We start from the raw sequence: 16839 nt of genomic DNA on the forward strand, positions 1-16839 counted from the left end.
ATCGTCTCCAATAAACAAAGAGGAAGCAGGGGTGATGGAAGCAGGAGCAGGAGTGGCAGTGCCTCACTTTCCAGTTTCACTGAGTCCTCCTGTGGTGTCACCATCAGGAAAAGCTTTGGGGTTCCTCGTGCCAAACAAAGCACTGGGCAGGAAGGCACAAACTGCAGCCGTGCCTGTGCACTGGAGCCTCCCCTCACTGATTTATGGCTTTTGATGAAGTGATTACAGATGAAAGAAAATATTCCAGGGAACAGGATCTGCATGTGGCCGTGGTCCCGTGCCTGTCACATCCTTCAGGAGGAGTTAGAGCAGGAAACAGAACAGGAAAAGCACCAGGGCCCCTGCTCAGCAGGCTCTCGGCTGGAGCACCAGGCAGGACAGCAGCTCCCACAGCAGCTGGGGCTGGACATTGGGGCTGGGAGCCCCTGGGACAGGGGAAGGGTCCCTGCCAGGGCTGGGGGGCACTGGGGGAGCTCCAAGGTCCCTTCCAGGACCATTCTGGCCTTAGAGAAGCAGTGGAGAGCCACAGAAAACCAGGGAGCAGTGGAACAGGGGACAAGGGAAATGTGGAGGAGGGTAATGAGATTTCTTTGAAAACCACAGAGAAACCCTACAGGCATGAGGAATGGAGAGGAAGAAGCATAAAGGCACTTACTAAGAAACCCATGAAGTAGGTTACAGAAACTCTGAACCAATCTGAGCAAAGGTAACTCATCCTGTTGGAACTGGGCTGATCTAGAAGGAAAGGGAAGGATCTAGAAGGAAAGACATTGGTTTAGAGAGGTGCCAAGAGCTGGGCTGCCTGGCACTACAAGGAGCTGGAAACACACAAAACCCTGGATTACACACAGAACCAGAGAAACAGCCCTGATGACTGGGAAAAGGTAGACAGAAAGGATCAAAAGGGGCAACAGCTCAATATTTAACATTTAATATTGACTAGGTTTCAGAACAGGCTGAGCCTTTTACATCCCAGTATCTGGGTAGGTGAATGTACGGCCTTGTCCAAACGGAGAACTTCACCTGAGCTCCCTTCAGAGGGATGCGTGACCGGCTGGGCTCTCCCTGCTCACAGCTTCAGCCTTCGGCCAGTGCTGCTCCCAGCTCAGCACTGGCAGCACGGCCCTTCTGCCTCCTCGGCACTCGATAAACAAACATGCACTGCCCAGCCTGTACCTGTGCTGCGAGCGCAAGGGAACACATCCCACAAATGCCCGTTCACAAAGGGAAACCACCATCGGGTTCGGGAGTGCCTCGGGTCCCTGAGCTTCTGAGCAGCCTCTGACCCTGGAGGGAGGAGAGGATTCCCCAGCGCTTCCCCTCAGGCCCGGCTGTGAGCTTTGCTGTGGAACCCGGGCAGAGCCAGGCCTGGGGATGCGCTGCACCGCACCGGCTGTTCCGGGCTGTGGGCTCACACCTGCTTTACAAACATGCAGGGAGAACGGCCAGGGACACGGGAAAAGCCGAGGGCGGGTTGGTGACGGGCACGGGGGTAACGGGGCGGCTCGGAGCCAGGAATGGGGGAACGGGGGCTGAAGGGAGCGGGGTTTGAGGGGGAAGCAGGGGCTGAGGGGAGAAAAGGGACTGACGGGCCCGGGGCTGAGGGAGGTTCCGGGGCTGACGGGCCCGGGGCTGGGATCCCGATCCCGGTCCCGGTCCCGGTGCGGCCTCAGAGGCGACGCTCGCGCGCTGTTTCCCGCCTTTGGCCCCGGCCGCTCCCCATTGGCTCACGCCCGCCGCCGCGCTCTCCCATTGGCTGCGCCGGCAGCGCCTCCCTCTGGCTTGCTCTCCATTGGTCCCCGAGCACAACGGAGCCCGCGCGGGGCGTTGCCATCGCTACGGCGGCCGGCGCGGGTCAGGGCGCGCGTTCCGCGGAGGCGCGCCGGGCAGCATGGAGGGCGGGCGGCGCGGAGAGGCCGCGGCGGCGGCGGCCGGGGACGGGCCCGCGCCCGTGTTCACCCTGGAGGAGGTGGCGAAGCGCAACTCCAGCCGTGAGGCCTGGCTGGTGATCCACGGGCGCGTGTACGATGTCACCCGGTTCCTGGAGGAGGTGAGGCCTGCAGTGGGGCTGCCCGGCCCGGCCCGGCCCGGCCCTGAGAGGAGCGGGGACAGCCGGGGCTCTGTGGGGCCCAGAGGGGCGGGGGCGAGAGGAGGGGGCGAGCCGGCCCGGGCCGCGTTCGGGGCGGTGCCGGTGTCCCGGGGGCAGCTCCCCGCGCCGGGCCGGGCCGTGCGGGCTCACCGGGCCTCATGGCCGCGCCTCTGCTCCGAGGGGACAGAAAATCCTTCCAGACTCACTGCATTTGTCTTCTGATTTTGAAGATTGAGAGTGGTGTCCTAACTGGTGAGAGCTGGGAATGGAGTGGAAATAAAATAACAAAACAGTAATGCCCGAGGGAAGGGCATGAAGTTGTGCTAGGGGGAATTTAGGGTGAATATCAGGAAAGGTTCTTCCCCCAGAGGGTGCTGGCACTGCCCAGGCTGCCCAGGGAATGGTCCCAGCCCCAAGGCTGCCAGAGCTCCAGGAGAATTTGGATAATGCCCTCAGGGATGCACAGGGTGGGGTTGTTGGGGTGTCTGTGCAGGGCTGGGGTTGAACTTGATGATTTCTGTGGGTCCCTTCCAGCTCAGAATATTCTGTGATTCTGTGGTTCTATGAAAATCTCAAAGGGGTTTATCCCAGTTTAAAATAACAGCAGAGACTTCGTGGCATTTGCAGGGCAATGTACAAAGGTTGGGCTGAACCAGCTCCAAAGAAGACACTTCATTGAAATGCACTTGTTGCAGCTTGTTGGCTCTGCTGGACTGAACCCAGCTCTGGTTTCCCTCAGGCCCACACGGTTGAAGCTGTGTGCTGTGCAGTGACAGAGCTGCTGTGGAGAGGGTACCTGTGCATCAGGCAGGAGGGCTGATCACTGGCAGCTCCAGGCTGTGCCTTGCTCTGCAGCTCTCAACATTTATTGATGAAGTTGGACACATCTGGTTTCTTCTTTGGGTCCAGAAAATGACTGAATCACAGAATTGTCCAGGCTGGAAAATCCCTCCCAGACCACAGAGTCCAAGCTGTGCCCAATGCCCACCTTGTCCCCAGCACTGAGTGCCACCTCCAGGGATGGGGGCCCCAACCCTCCCTGCCAATGGACAGCCCTTTCCATGAAGAAATTCCTGCTGATGTCCAGCCTGTCAGGGAGCAGTGCACAGGCAGAGGGTCCCCTGAGCCTCCTTTTCTCCAGGCAGGGCAGTTTGGGGGATGAGATGTGCAAGGTGGAGGCAGGACAGTTGGGTGGGAGGGAGTTGTGGGTGCTCAAAGGCCAAACAGATGCGGGGGAAGACCAGGCAAAAGCTTGGAAAAGCCATTCACAGCTGGTTTCTGAGTATGAAAATGCTGGGTTAGGGTTTAGGAAGAGCCAGAAGGAGCTGGAGCAGCTGCAGGAGCTGTGAATCTTGTCTTACACTTGCCTCTGCTGTGATTCAGAGTGGGGACACTGCAGGGAGGTTGAGTCCTCACCTCCATGTTCTCCCTAAGATGGAGCCTGGGACCTGCTCCCTGGGGCACCTTTGCAATTATAAGTGAGCCCAGACAAACACTTCAGTCCCAGGCAGGTTAGCAGTGCCCTGGGTGCCACCCTGGGATGGTGTTCCACCCTGGGATGGTGTTTCACTCTGGCCTTTCCAGGCCCTTTTCCCCGTTTGCGTTTTCCTGACATGAAAGGACCCACTTGGACGAGGGAGAGGGAGAAGAATGAGGGCACTGTTGGGCCGTGCCAGCGTGGCTGACACAGCGCTGGGCTGTGCACAGCCCTTGTGGCAAGAGTGACACAGGGGGGCTGGAGATCAAGGCCTCATTTATTGGCAAAAATCCTCTCTGTGTGTGTGTGTGTGTGTGTGTGTGTGTGTGTGTGTGTGTGTGTGTGTGTGTTACCCTCTGAGTGCTGGGGAGTGCTGTGCAGCCCCTGGAACCAGCAGTGCCAGTCTGGGAACCAGCAGTGCCAGTCTGGAGCTGCAGAGTGCTGGAGCCAGCAGTGCCAGTGTGCTCTGGAGCTGCCCAGCAGTGCCAGTGTGCTCTGGAGCTGCAGTTCCCTGGGCAGCTGGAGCTGCAGAGCTCAGTGTTCCCCCTGCCCCGTGTGGTCACTGCAGCAGCAGCTGTGGGTGCCCCTGCTGGCCTTTGCTCACAGATCTGGCTGGCGGTGCTGGCACGCTGCGTGGGTGGGGTTGTGCAATCCTGAGGAAGTCGCTGCTGAAAGGCTGAGTTTGGCTTCACAGTTCCTGCAAATTACACACTGCAGGTCAGCCAGCCCGAAATCCGTGTGCTGCTGGAAGTGTGGGCCAGTCAAAGTTCCCAGTTCACATTATGTGTAAGAGGAGTAACAGGACATCTGTCACATAACAACACTCACTGAATTGTAAGAACACAATCCAAATCCAGGAGATGTGCAAAGGCAGCGGCTGAAGTGCTGCAGGTGTTCCTGGGAGATGCAATCTCCTGTGCTTCAGAGAGCCTGGGAGGGCCTGAAATGAAATGGGATTAATGTACAATCTAAGAGAGCCTCTTGGTGATGTGTTTTGTCCCAGATCTGGGTGAGTGACCACAGCAGGACAGCTGTTATTGCAGCGGTGCAGGTAAGCACGTGCAGGCTGTGGCTGGAGCAGCAGGCTGTGTGCTTGGGGGCTGAGGGAGGCAGCTGTACCTCCTGCAGCAGCTCTGGGTCTGTCGGGCTCACACTTCACCACCAGGGTATCAAAATCTGAGCTTTTGACTTGTGCACAATCTGTAAGAGACTTATTTAGGGTCCTGCTGGAGAGATAGAGTTCCTGTCCATTTTCACATATGACCAGGGAGTGTGGAGATGCAGGTTTCTCCAGGAAGCTCTCATGTCTGTTATCTGAGCCCACAGGCCAGAGCAGCCCCCACAGCTCCGTGTCTCAGCACATGCTGCTGCTCCTGATCCCCCTGATAAGTGGAGCAGGAATCCGTTTCCAGTTCCCAGCTGGAAGGAGCCTGGGCTGTGACAGCCCTGACCCAAATGGCTCGGTTGGTTTCAGGGATAGTGTTCGTCAGGAGAAGGAGGAGCACCAGGCACCTGAGTTTCCTCCTGCTGCCTTGTCCCAGCTTGGCAGAGGTGTTTTTGGAGAACCTTTTCCCTGCCTTAGACCAGCACTGTGCAGGATGTGTGGGGCATTCCTCCAGGTGACTGCTCGTCCTTGGGTCTGGCTTGGATGGTGCTGGACATGATCATTGCACAGCATAACCCTTCCCTCTCCTGGTTTATTTCTTTGACTCTGAGCACTAGGGATGAAAGTTTCACCCCTCCTCAGCCTGGTGTTGTTATCTCTCACCTGACACAGTGATCTAATTAGTCCTGGAGCTTAGTGTGGCTGCTGAGCTCCTCTGTGTCTCCAGCAGGTCTGGACCAGCAGCTCCCAGCCAGACATTTGCGGACAGGTTTTGGGGTTTGTGGGGAGGGGACAAACAGGGGATGTGCTCTTGGTGGCCTTTGCTGCGTGCCCTCATTCCCAGTCACTGTTACTGTGTGTGCTGAGGATCCAGTGACACAGAGAACCCAGTTTTATTGTCACCTCTCTCCTTCTGGTTTGCTTTGGGCAGTTTCTTGTCACAAAGGGACATTTTCCAGCCATTGTTTCCCCTGAAGCAGTCTTCCTCCCCCCACAGTTTGCCCCACTGTTTCCGTGTTTTCCTGCAGCTTTGGGCAGGTTTGTGGCACAGTCCATCACTTCCTGTGCAAATAGTCTGGGTTTGTGTTTGCTGGGCTAGGACAAGGTGGGAATTGTTTGGCTGCAGCGCTGCTGTCTGGAGGACAGAGCCCTTCAGAAATAGGAGATGCCAAAATATTTTGAAGGTCTTTTTCTTTTAGGCTTGGAGATTGCAGTGAAAGACAGATGTGCACAAATAAAAAATTGTGGATTTAGCAAGTACAGAGAAAGGCTTCAGAGGCAGAGATGTAAAGAAGAGTGAACTTTACTGTTCTCCTTCTCTCTTGAATTTTCTCCTTCCTCTTGTCTCTTGCCTGTGGAGAGACTGGATGTCACTGAAAGCTCCACTGCATGTCCCTGTTGCTGCAGGGTTTTGTCTGTCCTTCTAGGGTGAATTATTAGGAAAAGAAGATTGTCTGCTTAAAATGCAGGTATTTTCCTGTCTGAAATATGAGACTTCTGATGAGGCAACCCTGAGGAGTTAATTGTAAAACTCTCAGATAAATGGGCAGCTTTTCAGTGGATCTTAGCTGGAAACTGGGCAGTTGTTCGGAGCAGTGTGAGCAGGTAACATCCAGCAGTCCCTGCTGTGACTCCTGTGGGATCAGAGAGCTGAGGGTTGGTGTGGGAGAAGGGGCAGCCAGGGGAGCTGCAGCTGGACACGGGGAATGAGCCAAGGAGCTCAGCCTGTGACAAACTGTGTCCCCCCGTCCACGTTGCCCTTTGTGGCTGTGAGGAAGCTCTGTGTTGGTTTGGTGACATACCTGGACAATAAGGGACAATTCCAATTGAAGAGCTGTGACAGGAGCATTGCAGGATTGCCTGCAGCAGCCCACTGGAGCCATCAGGGGGGCTGCTTTGTGTCCCCCTGTGTTTGGTACAAGGGGGGATGGCCTGGGGGGAATATTCAGACTTTGGCAGCAAAAGCAGACAAACTGAAGGAAGAGGGGGGTGGCAACTGCTCTGTGTCTGTGGGGAGGAGAAGGATGTGACAGAGAGAAGCAGGTGTGTTGTTCCTTTGATCTGAAATGTGGCCCAGCATCTCTTCTCCAGTTCAGGGCTGTTTGCCTGCAGCCCTGGAGCGCTGGGTTAGTCCTGTGGGTGCCCTGGGATGTGTGACCACTCTGTTGGTGTAGCTGGATTAGCTGGTGGTTCACACTCAGCCTGTAAAGGGATTGGCCTTTGCCAGGTCTGTGGTTCCATTGCCAGGCTGTGCCTGGAGCTGTGACATTTACAGGGGATGGAGCCAGCAGAGCCACACCCGGGGTTTGTGCCACTTCATCCCACCTGAGACTCAGCCCTGACTGCTGCCCCCCACAGCAGTGGCACTGGCACTGTGGAGCTTTGGGGGTTTGGCTGTTGTAGCTCTGCAGCTCTGACATCAGTGGGTGATATTAAACAGTGTCATTTTTGTGGTACTTCATGATTTCCTCCCCCAGGTGGTTGCACATGGGATCAAGTTCAGTATTGCACACCCGTGTGCAGAGTCAGCCAAACATCATTTCTGTAGTACCTGAAGAAGGAGAATATCCTTTCCTGTGAATTCCTGAGGAGAGCCTGGACAGTTGAACCTCTGGCAGATTTTACTGATGGTGTTCCTTGAGGCATCCAGCAGTGGGGCTGGGAGGAAGGCTGGTGACATCCTCACTGCCTTTCTGCATCCAGCCCTGGGCTCACCTGGACTCTTCTCTTCCCTTCCAGCACCCAGGTGGAGAAGAGGTGCTGCTTGAGCAAGCTGGCAGAGATGCCACTGAGAGCTTTGAAGACGTGGGGCATTCCACAGATGCCAGGGAGATGCTGAAGCAGTACTACATCGGAGAGGTGCACCCGGTGAGTGCCCCCACCGGTGAGTGTAGCCCCCAGACAAAGATACAGGCTGTGCCTTGGGAAATAAGTCAGTACTTGAGGGGCTCAGGCAGTCCCTGTGTTGTCCAGGGTTTCTGCTGGGGAAGCTGAACTAAATTAGTCTTGTCCTTCCACTATTCACAACAGATTTCTCACTCCATTTAAATCGGGGCACTTCAGCTGAATCCATGGGTTCCCTCTGTAGCTGGTGGAAGCATCATCCACCTTTGCCTTGTAAATCTGAGCTCAGGAGTGTGAGAGTTCCCAGGGGCACAGACACCTTTCTGCCTGCCTTTGGGTGCCAAGGAAGGACTTGTTTGAAAACTGAGCCCAGGCAATTACCTTTGTACAGAACAATTCCCTCATAAAGGCTGCAGCCTCCCTTTGAAGTCAGCACTTACCTCTTTCTTCTTCTTTTTCCGCTTGACAGAGTGATCGTGAAAAGCAAGGTTCTAAGGTAAGCTCTAGCATTTCAGTTTTCTGCTTTTATTTAATGTCACGTCTTTTGGAGGCTTTTCCCCCCCTCTTTTTCCTGTGGAGCTTGTGGCTTTGTGTTTACGCAGACTACACACGAATAAATTTCCCAAGCAAATTCTACCTTTGTTTTTGTTCTGAACCTCAGTGGGCACCTCAGTGTGGAATTGGGAGTGAGTTTTTGTGCCCTTTCTCTGCTGGCAGCAGCGATGTTTTTTCCACACCTTGAGCCACAGACCATTTTTTGCATTTCTGGCTGGGTCCTGACCACGGAACTGGTTTCCTTGTTGTTCCCTCCAGGCCAGGAGGCAGCAGCAGGGGCTGGCTGGCAAACAGGAATTCTCTGTTAACTGCCTCAGGGATCAGTGGTGTTGCTTAACACTCAGGTACTCCTGGACTAGAACAGGGCAGAGTGTTGCAAAAATGCCTTTGGAAGGGATGGGGAGAGGGAAAAGGCAATAAATAGAATCCCAGCTGGAGGTAAACATGTGCCTTGCAGCTGGCTGGGCTGGGAGGCCTGCACAGGGCACAGCTCTGCCTTCAGCAAGGCTTTCAGGAGATGTTCCTCTGAGCAGGACCACTTGCAGGAATCCAGAAGGGAACTGTCTGCAGAGAAATCAAGGATAACTCAGGCTGGGTAAAGCCTATTCTTAGATAAGGAGCTGTGTGATTATGTACATATTCACCTTAAAATTTATTGTTTCATTCAACTCCAATTCATAAGCACATGCTGAAAATGTGCACAGAAAACAATGATGATCCGAGTAGCTCTCTTGGATCTGAGTTAAATACTTTATTCAAGTATTTTTCTCTTCTGATCAATAAGTCCAGCACGTTATGCACAGCTTAGGGCTCTTTCCAGAGTGCATCATCTGTGTTAAAGGAGGTTCTGGTGTAATTTAAAGATGGCAGCAAGAGAGAGACTCAGTAATGTACAAATAAATAAGGGGGAAGCACAAAACCACCCCAAAACTGTAAGAGTGTGATGCAATAAGCAAGGCTTTATTTTGAGAGGGGTGCAAGTTCCAGCATGAAGCTGGTGACTGGGTGGGACCGATTGGATTGATGGAAGGAACAGGAAGATGACAGCAGACATCCCCAAAAGCAGCCATGCTGGTGACAGGGGGTGTTTGGGAGAGGAGGGTGATTTTCCCTCTGTATTTGTAATCACACGTTCAGGCTTGTCTTATTAGCACACATTTAATGTTCTTTGTTCCCCTGCTCACTCACTCTTTCCTCCTCCAGAATTCAAGTAGGACATCCTCAGACCAAACCAGGTACGGTATCTCCTGAAAACAAGGGTGAGAAATGGAGGGGTTGGGAGCCTGTTTGTAGAGCTGCACGTTAACTCCAAAGGGCAGGCAAGTCCCTGGGGATGTGCTGCAGTGTCCTGGCAAGCAGATCCTCCACAGCAAGTGCCAGAGCGTGCACCTCCCTTGCTGGATGTGAGCCTGGCTCTGTGCTGGGCAGAGCCAGCGTGCCAGTGTGTGGAGTTCTCTGCCCCCTGTGCTGGTGTTCATTGGCCCTGGCTGCATCTCTGTAACCACAGGGGGTGTTTGGGTGCTCTCTGTGGGCCCAGGGGTGGCACAACACAGGGATGGGTGGGTTTTTGGAGGACTTTACCATGATCGGCCCAGTCTAGATGAAAATCCTTAAAACCAGCTCAGGGCCCTGCTCTCCTGCAGCTCGTGCAGGAGTTTTTGTTCAGGAGGCTGCTGAGGGTGAGCCTCTGGAGTGTGAGCAAGGCAGATTTACTGGGGCACAGCTGTAGCCGTTGCCATCCTTGAGTCAACAGTGTTGTTTGTACAACACAAATTACAGCCTGACTTATTTAAGGAAAATAAAACCAAACCAACAACAAACCCCCCCCACTGGTCTCTGGATGTGCCAAGCTGGAAACTGCAGCCACCCAGCTGCTATTTTATAAGGCACGAGGCCACTCCTGGGCCTCCTGGGGGCTGGCAGAGCCTGTGCCTGGGGACAGTGGGGCTGCCCCAGCTGTGGCCATGGTTAGGGGGCCAGCCTGTGGGTACAGCTCCCAGGCATTCCCTGGATGTGCAACAAGGGATGAATATTGGGGATGGATTATTAACTAGGTGCTTTCTTCTGATTTCTGTGGTGTGCACGTTTTAGTTTGTTGTTTCTTTTTCTCTCCCTGTAGTTCCTGGTCAACATGGCTGATCCCCATCTTTGGAGCACTGGTTTTAGGTTTAATGTATCGTTATTACATGGCAGATGGGAAAAGCTCCTGAGCTGGCCTTGCTGGGGCCTCAGACAGCCTGAGAAGAGGGAGAGAGTGTGTGTGTGTGCAACACGTGGAGTTCTGCTGCCCTTAGCCTTCCTGCCTTGCTTTTAGCTCTGAGTCTGTCGAGTGATGTTGATATCCATGGGACCAAGCTAATTCCAAACTCTGTCCTAACTCTGGGACCCACAGATCTGTTGTACTTCCCTCTTGCCGTGGCAGGGAAAGAGGAACTCCTGTTATTCCCTGCCCTTGGCGTGGTGTCCCTCACGCTCTCTCTCGCTCTCTCTCGCTCTCTGACATTACCCCAGACAACCTTTTCTCTCAATGCCTTTGCGTTAAGCCAGACACCATGAAAGAGCTGCCCCGGGCCTGTGGCTCTGCCTCAGCCCTTCACACAGTCAGGAACCATCTGCCAGTTGTCTCCAGCCCTTGCCAGCAAGGATGTCCAGAGTTTGGTTCTGCAGGAACGTTCCCAGAGCGTGCAGGCAGCACCAGCTGGAGCTGCGGAGTTGTTGGGTTGGCCTCCTCTTTCTGTTCCTGTCTGTTTTTAACGGTTCAACAAATACATGGATTTTAAAAGTGATTCCGTTCATTTTGTAATATTTGTACTTGTCCCTTTGGAATGTATATCCTGTGAACAACTTATGCTGAATCCTGGTTGGTTTGGGTGTTTTGTGCTGTGCGTGGCAGAGCCAGTGGGAACTGGCGTGTGGCTTCTGGAAATGCAGATTCTTCTTTCTCCCTGAGGTCATGATCTGACACATGTATGGGAAAACAAACTCATTCTTACGTACTGTGAATGTGCACCAGATGGGGACAACAATTAAATCTGGTCTCTTCTCCCAAAATGAAAAGGGAAAAGAAATGCATTTGGGATTTGTGGATAATGCTGGTTTTGTCTGGGAATAGAGGAGAGTATTTCCCTCTTGCCCTGTTTTTGTGTGTTGTGCAGTCGGCCTTGAAGTGCAGACAGTGCACGGTTTGCTTCCTGTGCTGAGGCAGGAACCTTTCCAGCTCTTCCAGCACACTGATCTGGGCTTTGGGATCTGCTAAATAAAGGGAAGTGGTGTCCTGGTGCCCGCTGGTCTTCAGCAGGGCTGTGCCACCGACACTGGCTCCCAATCCAGACCCCAGCACAGCTGATCATCCCCTGGGATTGCAGCAGAAAGGGCAGTGATATCCTGGGGTCCTGCTGGGAAAACCTCCCATGGGTTATGGGGATTCTTCTCTCTTCCACAAAACTACCATGTTCTCCAAAGGTTGTATAGAAGAAATTCTGGGATGTAGACCTACACTCTGCTTTTTAAAACTGAAGGCCAGGGACTTGGAGTAAGAGCAATGCCGGGGCTTCACATTTAACACAAAATTGTGAACCGTGAACTCAGTTTGGGGAAGTTTAGAGTGGATTCTGTATTAGGGAAAGGTTTTGAAGCTGGAAGGCACATGTTGGCAACAGTATCACCCTGCTGAGTAGTGGAGGTTGTTCAGGGCAGTGCAAGATTCCACAAAGGTCAGCTGGTTTGGATCCAGGAGCACCAGGCTTGCCTGAGGAAGGGGGCAGGTGTGATGCTGGAAACACACCTGTTGTCTCCATAGGCAACACTTTTACCTGGATTTAGACTTTTTTTTAATCCCCTTTTCCTGGCAGTGGTCTACATTCAGTTGCATTTTGGTTGCTCTAAAGAACTTCTTGCCATTATTGACCCTTGCTCTGAGCTCTTGATGCTCCACTGTTGAGGAAGTTGCCTGTCCATTCCCATATGTTATGGAACCTTTTTTTCCTCTTAATGGATTAATTTCCCAGGGAAGACTCTCAGTCTTGTTCCAAGGCTTCTTGGAGCTGGTAAGATTCTTGTCCAGTGCCTTGTGGGACCCCAAGCAGCCTCTGTCTGCACATGTGCCAGCTCCTCACAGAGCTCAGGGTGCTTAGATGCATTTGCAGAAGCCACATCGAAGTCTCCTCCCTTCTCCATTAATGACAAGGGGCAGCATGTCTGGGGTGGAGGCGGCTGGAGAGAGCCCAGTGCTTCCAGGTGTCCTCTGGTGTGGTGGTTTGGCTGCCTTTTCTCATTCCCTTCCTGCCTCAGGGATGGCTCCCACAGGTGTGAAAGGGCTCTGGCAGTGAGGGAGGCAGAGCAGAGCCTGTTTCCTCACTCTGTGTCGGGATTCCAGAGGCAGCTCAGCTCTGGCCCCACGCTGAACCCGCACAGCCCCTGTTTGCCGCCAGTCTCCGCACAATGCCGGGACAAAGCCGGGACAAAGCCGTCTCAGCTTTCACCCCGCAGGAACCTCTGTGGGTGGAATTCAATCTGGGCTGTGCTCCGCTCCCTTCAGGTGCTGCGGAGGAGAGCTTCAGTGAGGAGCTGCAAATGCGAGCACAGGCAGCTCCTGTGGTTAATGTGAGCCTGCTAGGGCTGCCTGGGAGTGCAGTGCGGCCCTTGCTGCCTCTCCACCACCCCGAGTTCCTCGGTGACACAGAATGTAACTGCTAATTGGGCTGGCAGAATGTAACTGTTAATTGGGCTGACGGTTTGTGGAGGACGGGTGGGAGGTCTGAGGGTGTTCCTGGGGGGAGCTGGTGCATGTTCCGTGATGCAGGCACCCACTAAATGCCATTTCTTGTACCTGGAGATTGTCTGCCTGGCAGGAGGTGCCAGGCTGTGTGTTCCGTGTGTTCAATAAACTCATTATTATAAACAAACAGGCACAGGACCTTGTCTTCCCCCAGGTGTGGGATGTTTAGTAACTCCATCCCTGTTACTGTGGAATGTGTAACCCCCATGTTGCAGGGCTCAAATATCCAGTGTTGGTGAGCTGTGGCAGACAAGGGATTTGCCTTCCTGTTGGTAGAGGAAGAATCTTCTCCTTGGCAGAAGCTGGTGCTGAGCCTGTGCCAAGGATGATAGCACCATGTGTGGCTGAGTGACCCATGGTCCCTGTGGGTGTTGGGGAAGCAGCAGTTTGGGGCTACGCTCTGCACAAGCAGCTCCTGAGTCTCCATACAATATTCCATGCTGTAATTACAGTGGGAGTTTCAAAATCTGCAGCAGGGCAGCTCCCTGCATCACCCTGATAATCCCAATCACCCCTTTGGAAGGGCCACGAGCAGGTGGCAGAGCCATGGGCATGGGTTTTCTCTGGAAGAACCCACATGGTGTGTGACGGTGGCACCACTGCCCTGTGGTCCCAGGGCTCCCCCACTCACACCTCCACGAGAAGAGAGTGTAGGAGGGCTGTTTTCAATGGAAAGGTGACATGGAGACCATAGATTTTGTGTCCTATTTGCATGTCTGCTTATAAAAGGATGTAACATCCCACTCCCATGGCTGTCAGCAGAATCAGGCTCTTGAAATTTGCCTGATTATGGATCTCACGGTACCATAGGCAGCCTCAGGGCAGCAGTACCTGATTGGAGCCTCACAGGAGGGAGCTGGAGGTCAGCAAGGTGCTGACTGGGGAAAAGGGCATGGAAAATCAATGGGAATATCTGCTTTGGTCCTGGATTTCAGCTGAGATAATGTAGGGGAAAAGGGCATGAACTGAGTGGGAAGTGCAAGTTTTGGGGAGGAACGTTGGGCTTTGTGTTCTTGGCAAGCACCGTCTCACTGTAAACTTTATTTATCTTTGATCTAGAGGAATTGGATCCAAAAATCAGAGAAATAAACAAGATTTCAGAACTATTTTTAAATCTGCTTTCAAGCGCTGCAGGGTCAGTTCTGCGCATGGTCCTGCTCCTCCGAGCGCTGAGGAGGATTTGCAGGGTGTCTGAGACAGAGCTGGTAAAATTCAGGGGCCAATAGGCCCCCAGAAGAGTCCTGACACAGCCAACTTGTGTTTGCACACGGCAGCTCCCACTCTGGACAGGGAGGCTGTGGTGGCTTTATTCCAGGATGAAATGGAAGCACCCCGTTAATGGGATTTACGTGTCCCCTCTGTTTTTAAAACGCTCACGAACCAGGAATGCTTTCAGGACACCAGCAAATCCCGTGCACCTAAAGCTGGACCTTGCCCAGCCTCGGCCCCGCAGCCAAGTGTCCTGTTCCCTGTCACCAGCACGGGGACAGAGGGACGGTGCCTCCTGCCAGCAGTAACCACCCTGCACAGCCCCGGTGCCTCCATCACGAGGGTGAAGCCAACGCCAATGTCACACGCTGGTGTCACACGCTGGTGTCACCCGCACCGTGTTGTCTCTCCTCCAGGGACACCACTAACAGAAATTACTATAAAACAGGTTTCCTGCCAGCCTCGGCAGCTCTAATGAGTCAGGAAGTCGTAAGTAATCTGGGAATAGGGGAACTGTTGACAGAGCCTAATTATTTTCTGACAGTCTTTCTAACACCGCTAGAAAATAAAACACCTACGTCGGCTCCGGAATCGCAGACGGGGTTAGTGATATTCTGCAGGCACCTGCTAATTTGTCCCCACGATCCCGCTTTAGGCTCCTTCCCCCTCACACCTGCTGCTCTCCGGCTGCTTCTGCAGGAAGAGGAACTTTATAATAAAGAGAGAAAATACCTCAATGACACAGAACTGCTGCAGCCTGCTCCCACGGCTTTTCCATCTTCTGGGGCCCACAAAACAAGAGGAGTTTATGGCTCTGACTGGATCCCAGGGAATCTTGGACGTGTGCTTTCTTGACCTGCCTCAGTATGGTTATTCCCCTCAGTCCTGCTGCTCTGTGCTGCACCATGGATTGACTCATCATTTATTTAGTCCTTTTAAATTCTTATTGTCCAGGACTGTTTGGTTCTCCCAAAAACCCAAATTATTAATTCTTTCTCCAAATTTGGCCGTTGCCCGTTGCCTCCCTGTCTTGGAATGCTGGGAGCAGCAGGGCCTCTCTCCTTTCCAGCTTTAGAGGTTCCCCCAGGCTGGGGGAACACAGGTGGGATTGCACAACCAGGCTGCTCCTGCCTTGCTCCATGGAGCTCCAGGATTCTTTTTTTCTCAGCTTTGACCCCTGTTCTGTGTTGTTACTTGTGGCGTCCCAGCTCTGCCCTTCCCAGGACTCTGCAAAGGCCTTCACAGCCAAACAGGCTCCAGCAGCTGTCGTGGAGCTGCTCCTGCTGGGCCAGCAGTGCTTTCAGTGCTGTCCTGTCACTGCCCAGCCATGGATGCCTGAGCCTCCCCAAGGCACCTTCTCTATGCTGAGCTGCTCCATCCCTGAGCACTCTGTCTCTCAGTGCTCCCTCTGCCACTTCCCTTTCAGGACTAAGGTCTGTTTTCCTTCCCCACCACAGCCCGTCTGCTGGTGGCACCTTCTCCAGGAGCCTCTGTTTTCCTCAACACTCAGACAGGAGGTGAGTATAGCACAGTCTTATATTGTTTTCCCTGGATGCTTCCCAAACAATTCAGTTCTGTAGTGCCAGCATAGCAGTAGCTCTCCCTCCCCTGATGGACAGACATTCCTCCCTCCCTTGCAAGGCAGGGCAATCCCTGCCTGGCACGGGTGAATCTCCCTTTCCTTCTGAAGTCATCAGGTTTGAGATTGCCAAAGGGGAACCTTTCCCTTCAGCTCTCCTGAGTATGCCTGCTCCAAAAGAGCTGGAGAGGGACCTTGGAGTGCCAGGACAAGGGGGAATGGCTTCCCACTGCCAGAGGGCAGGGTTAGATGAGCTATTGGGGAGCAATTCTTCCCTGAGAGGGTGGTGAGGGCATGGCATAGGTTGCCCAGGGAAACTGTGACTGCCCCATTCCTGGACATTTTGCTGAGGGGATCAGTGATCACAGCAAACCCTTTTGGAAGGCGTTTAACTAGGGAGGACACTCGTGCCTGGCTTGGACAATGCTGTGCTCAGCACGCTGAGACAGCAGCAGAACTGCAGTGTGCCATGACTGAGTGTTCCTGGGGACCAGGATGGCTGCATACCAGCTGTCACTGCCCAGGGAAGGGTCTTGGAGACTTCCATGGCACACCTTGGGCAGGGGCTGGTCACCAGCTGTGATGGCTGATGGACAGGATGAAATCCACAGATGTACTGGAGTCCTGTGCCCTCCTGCCATGCCATGAATGAAGTCAGGTGGAGGAGATGAAAAGCCAGGACAGCTCCAGGAATTAAAGCAGCTTGTCTGGGATGAAAGAGAAACTGACTTCAAATGCCACCAACCACGCACCGTGCAGCTGCCCCTGCCCTGCCAGGGCTGTGAGACAGGGACACAACGTGTGTCCCAGCCTGACACCATGGGCACTGCCTGGCACTCTGTGGGCAGGGGACACGGCAGAACAGGGTAACATGGCAGGACAGAGCGCCAGTGCTCCGAGGACCAGCTCAGTGGTGTCACAAGCGTGGGACTGTGGCCGAGTGCTTGGTGAGGACACCAGTGTGACCATTCCACAGTGACCGACTGACCAGCAGGGCATGGGGCTCAAGGGGTCTCCACTGGCTCTCGGGCTGCACCGAGGGCATGGCAGCTACTGAGTGCTTTAAGAGGGAGATTTCGCTGGGATCCGAGCGCGGACTGGCAAGGAGCTGGCAGCAGGAGGGACGGGAGCCAACCTTTTGGTGTCCCAGGGAAACTGGACCCTGTGCGGCGCCGGAGGCACGCGGCAGCTGTTCACAGCTCCT

General features: G+C 53.9%; 1 protein-coding gene across 1 annotated transcript; it reads left to right on the plus strand.

The window, feature by feature from the left end:
• Window positions 1–1891: 1891 nt before the first annotated feature.
• On the plus strand, window positions 1892–10856 carry LOC134424453 (cytochrome b5). The gene is made up of 5 exons (XM_063168244.1): window positions 1892–2050; window positions 7411–7539; window positions 7985–8011; window positions 9274–9305; window positions 10190–10856. Exons 1-5 carry the CDS (start codon window positions 1892–1894, stop codon window positions 10278–10280), a joined length of 438 nt encoding a protein of 145 aa, XP_063024314.1. The 3' UTR covers window positions 10281–10856.
• The last annotated feature ends 5983 nt before the right edge of the window (window positions 10857–16839 follow it).

The sequence above is a fragment of the Melospiza melodia genome, chromosome 13, assembly GCF_035770615.1.
Source record: "Melospiza melodia melodia isolate bMelMel2 chromosome 13, bMelMel2.pri, whole genome shotgun sequence".
Classification (NCBI taxonomy): Eukaryota; Metazoa; Chordata; class Aves; order Passeriformes; family Passerellidae; genus Melospiza; species Melospiza melodia.

Excerpts from the sequence above, each read along its gene's own strand:
- LOC134424453 (XM_063168244.1), top strand. The coding sequence starts at position 1,892 with ATGGAGGGCGGGCGGCGCGGAGAGGCCGCGGCGGCGGCGGCCGGGGAC. Across the intron at positions 7,540-7,984 it reads ACATCGGAGAGGTGCACCCG|AGTGATCGTGAAAAGCAAGG; the intron begins GTGAGTGCCCCC and ends TCCGCTTGACAG. Across the intron at positions 9,306-10,189 it reads ACATCCTCAGACCAAACCAG|TTCCTGGTCAACATGGCTGA; the intron begins GTACGGTATCTC and ends CTCTCCCTGTAG.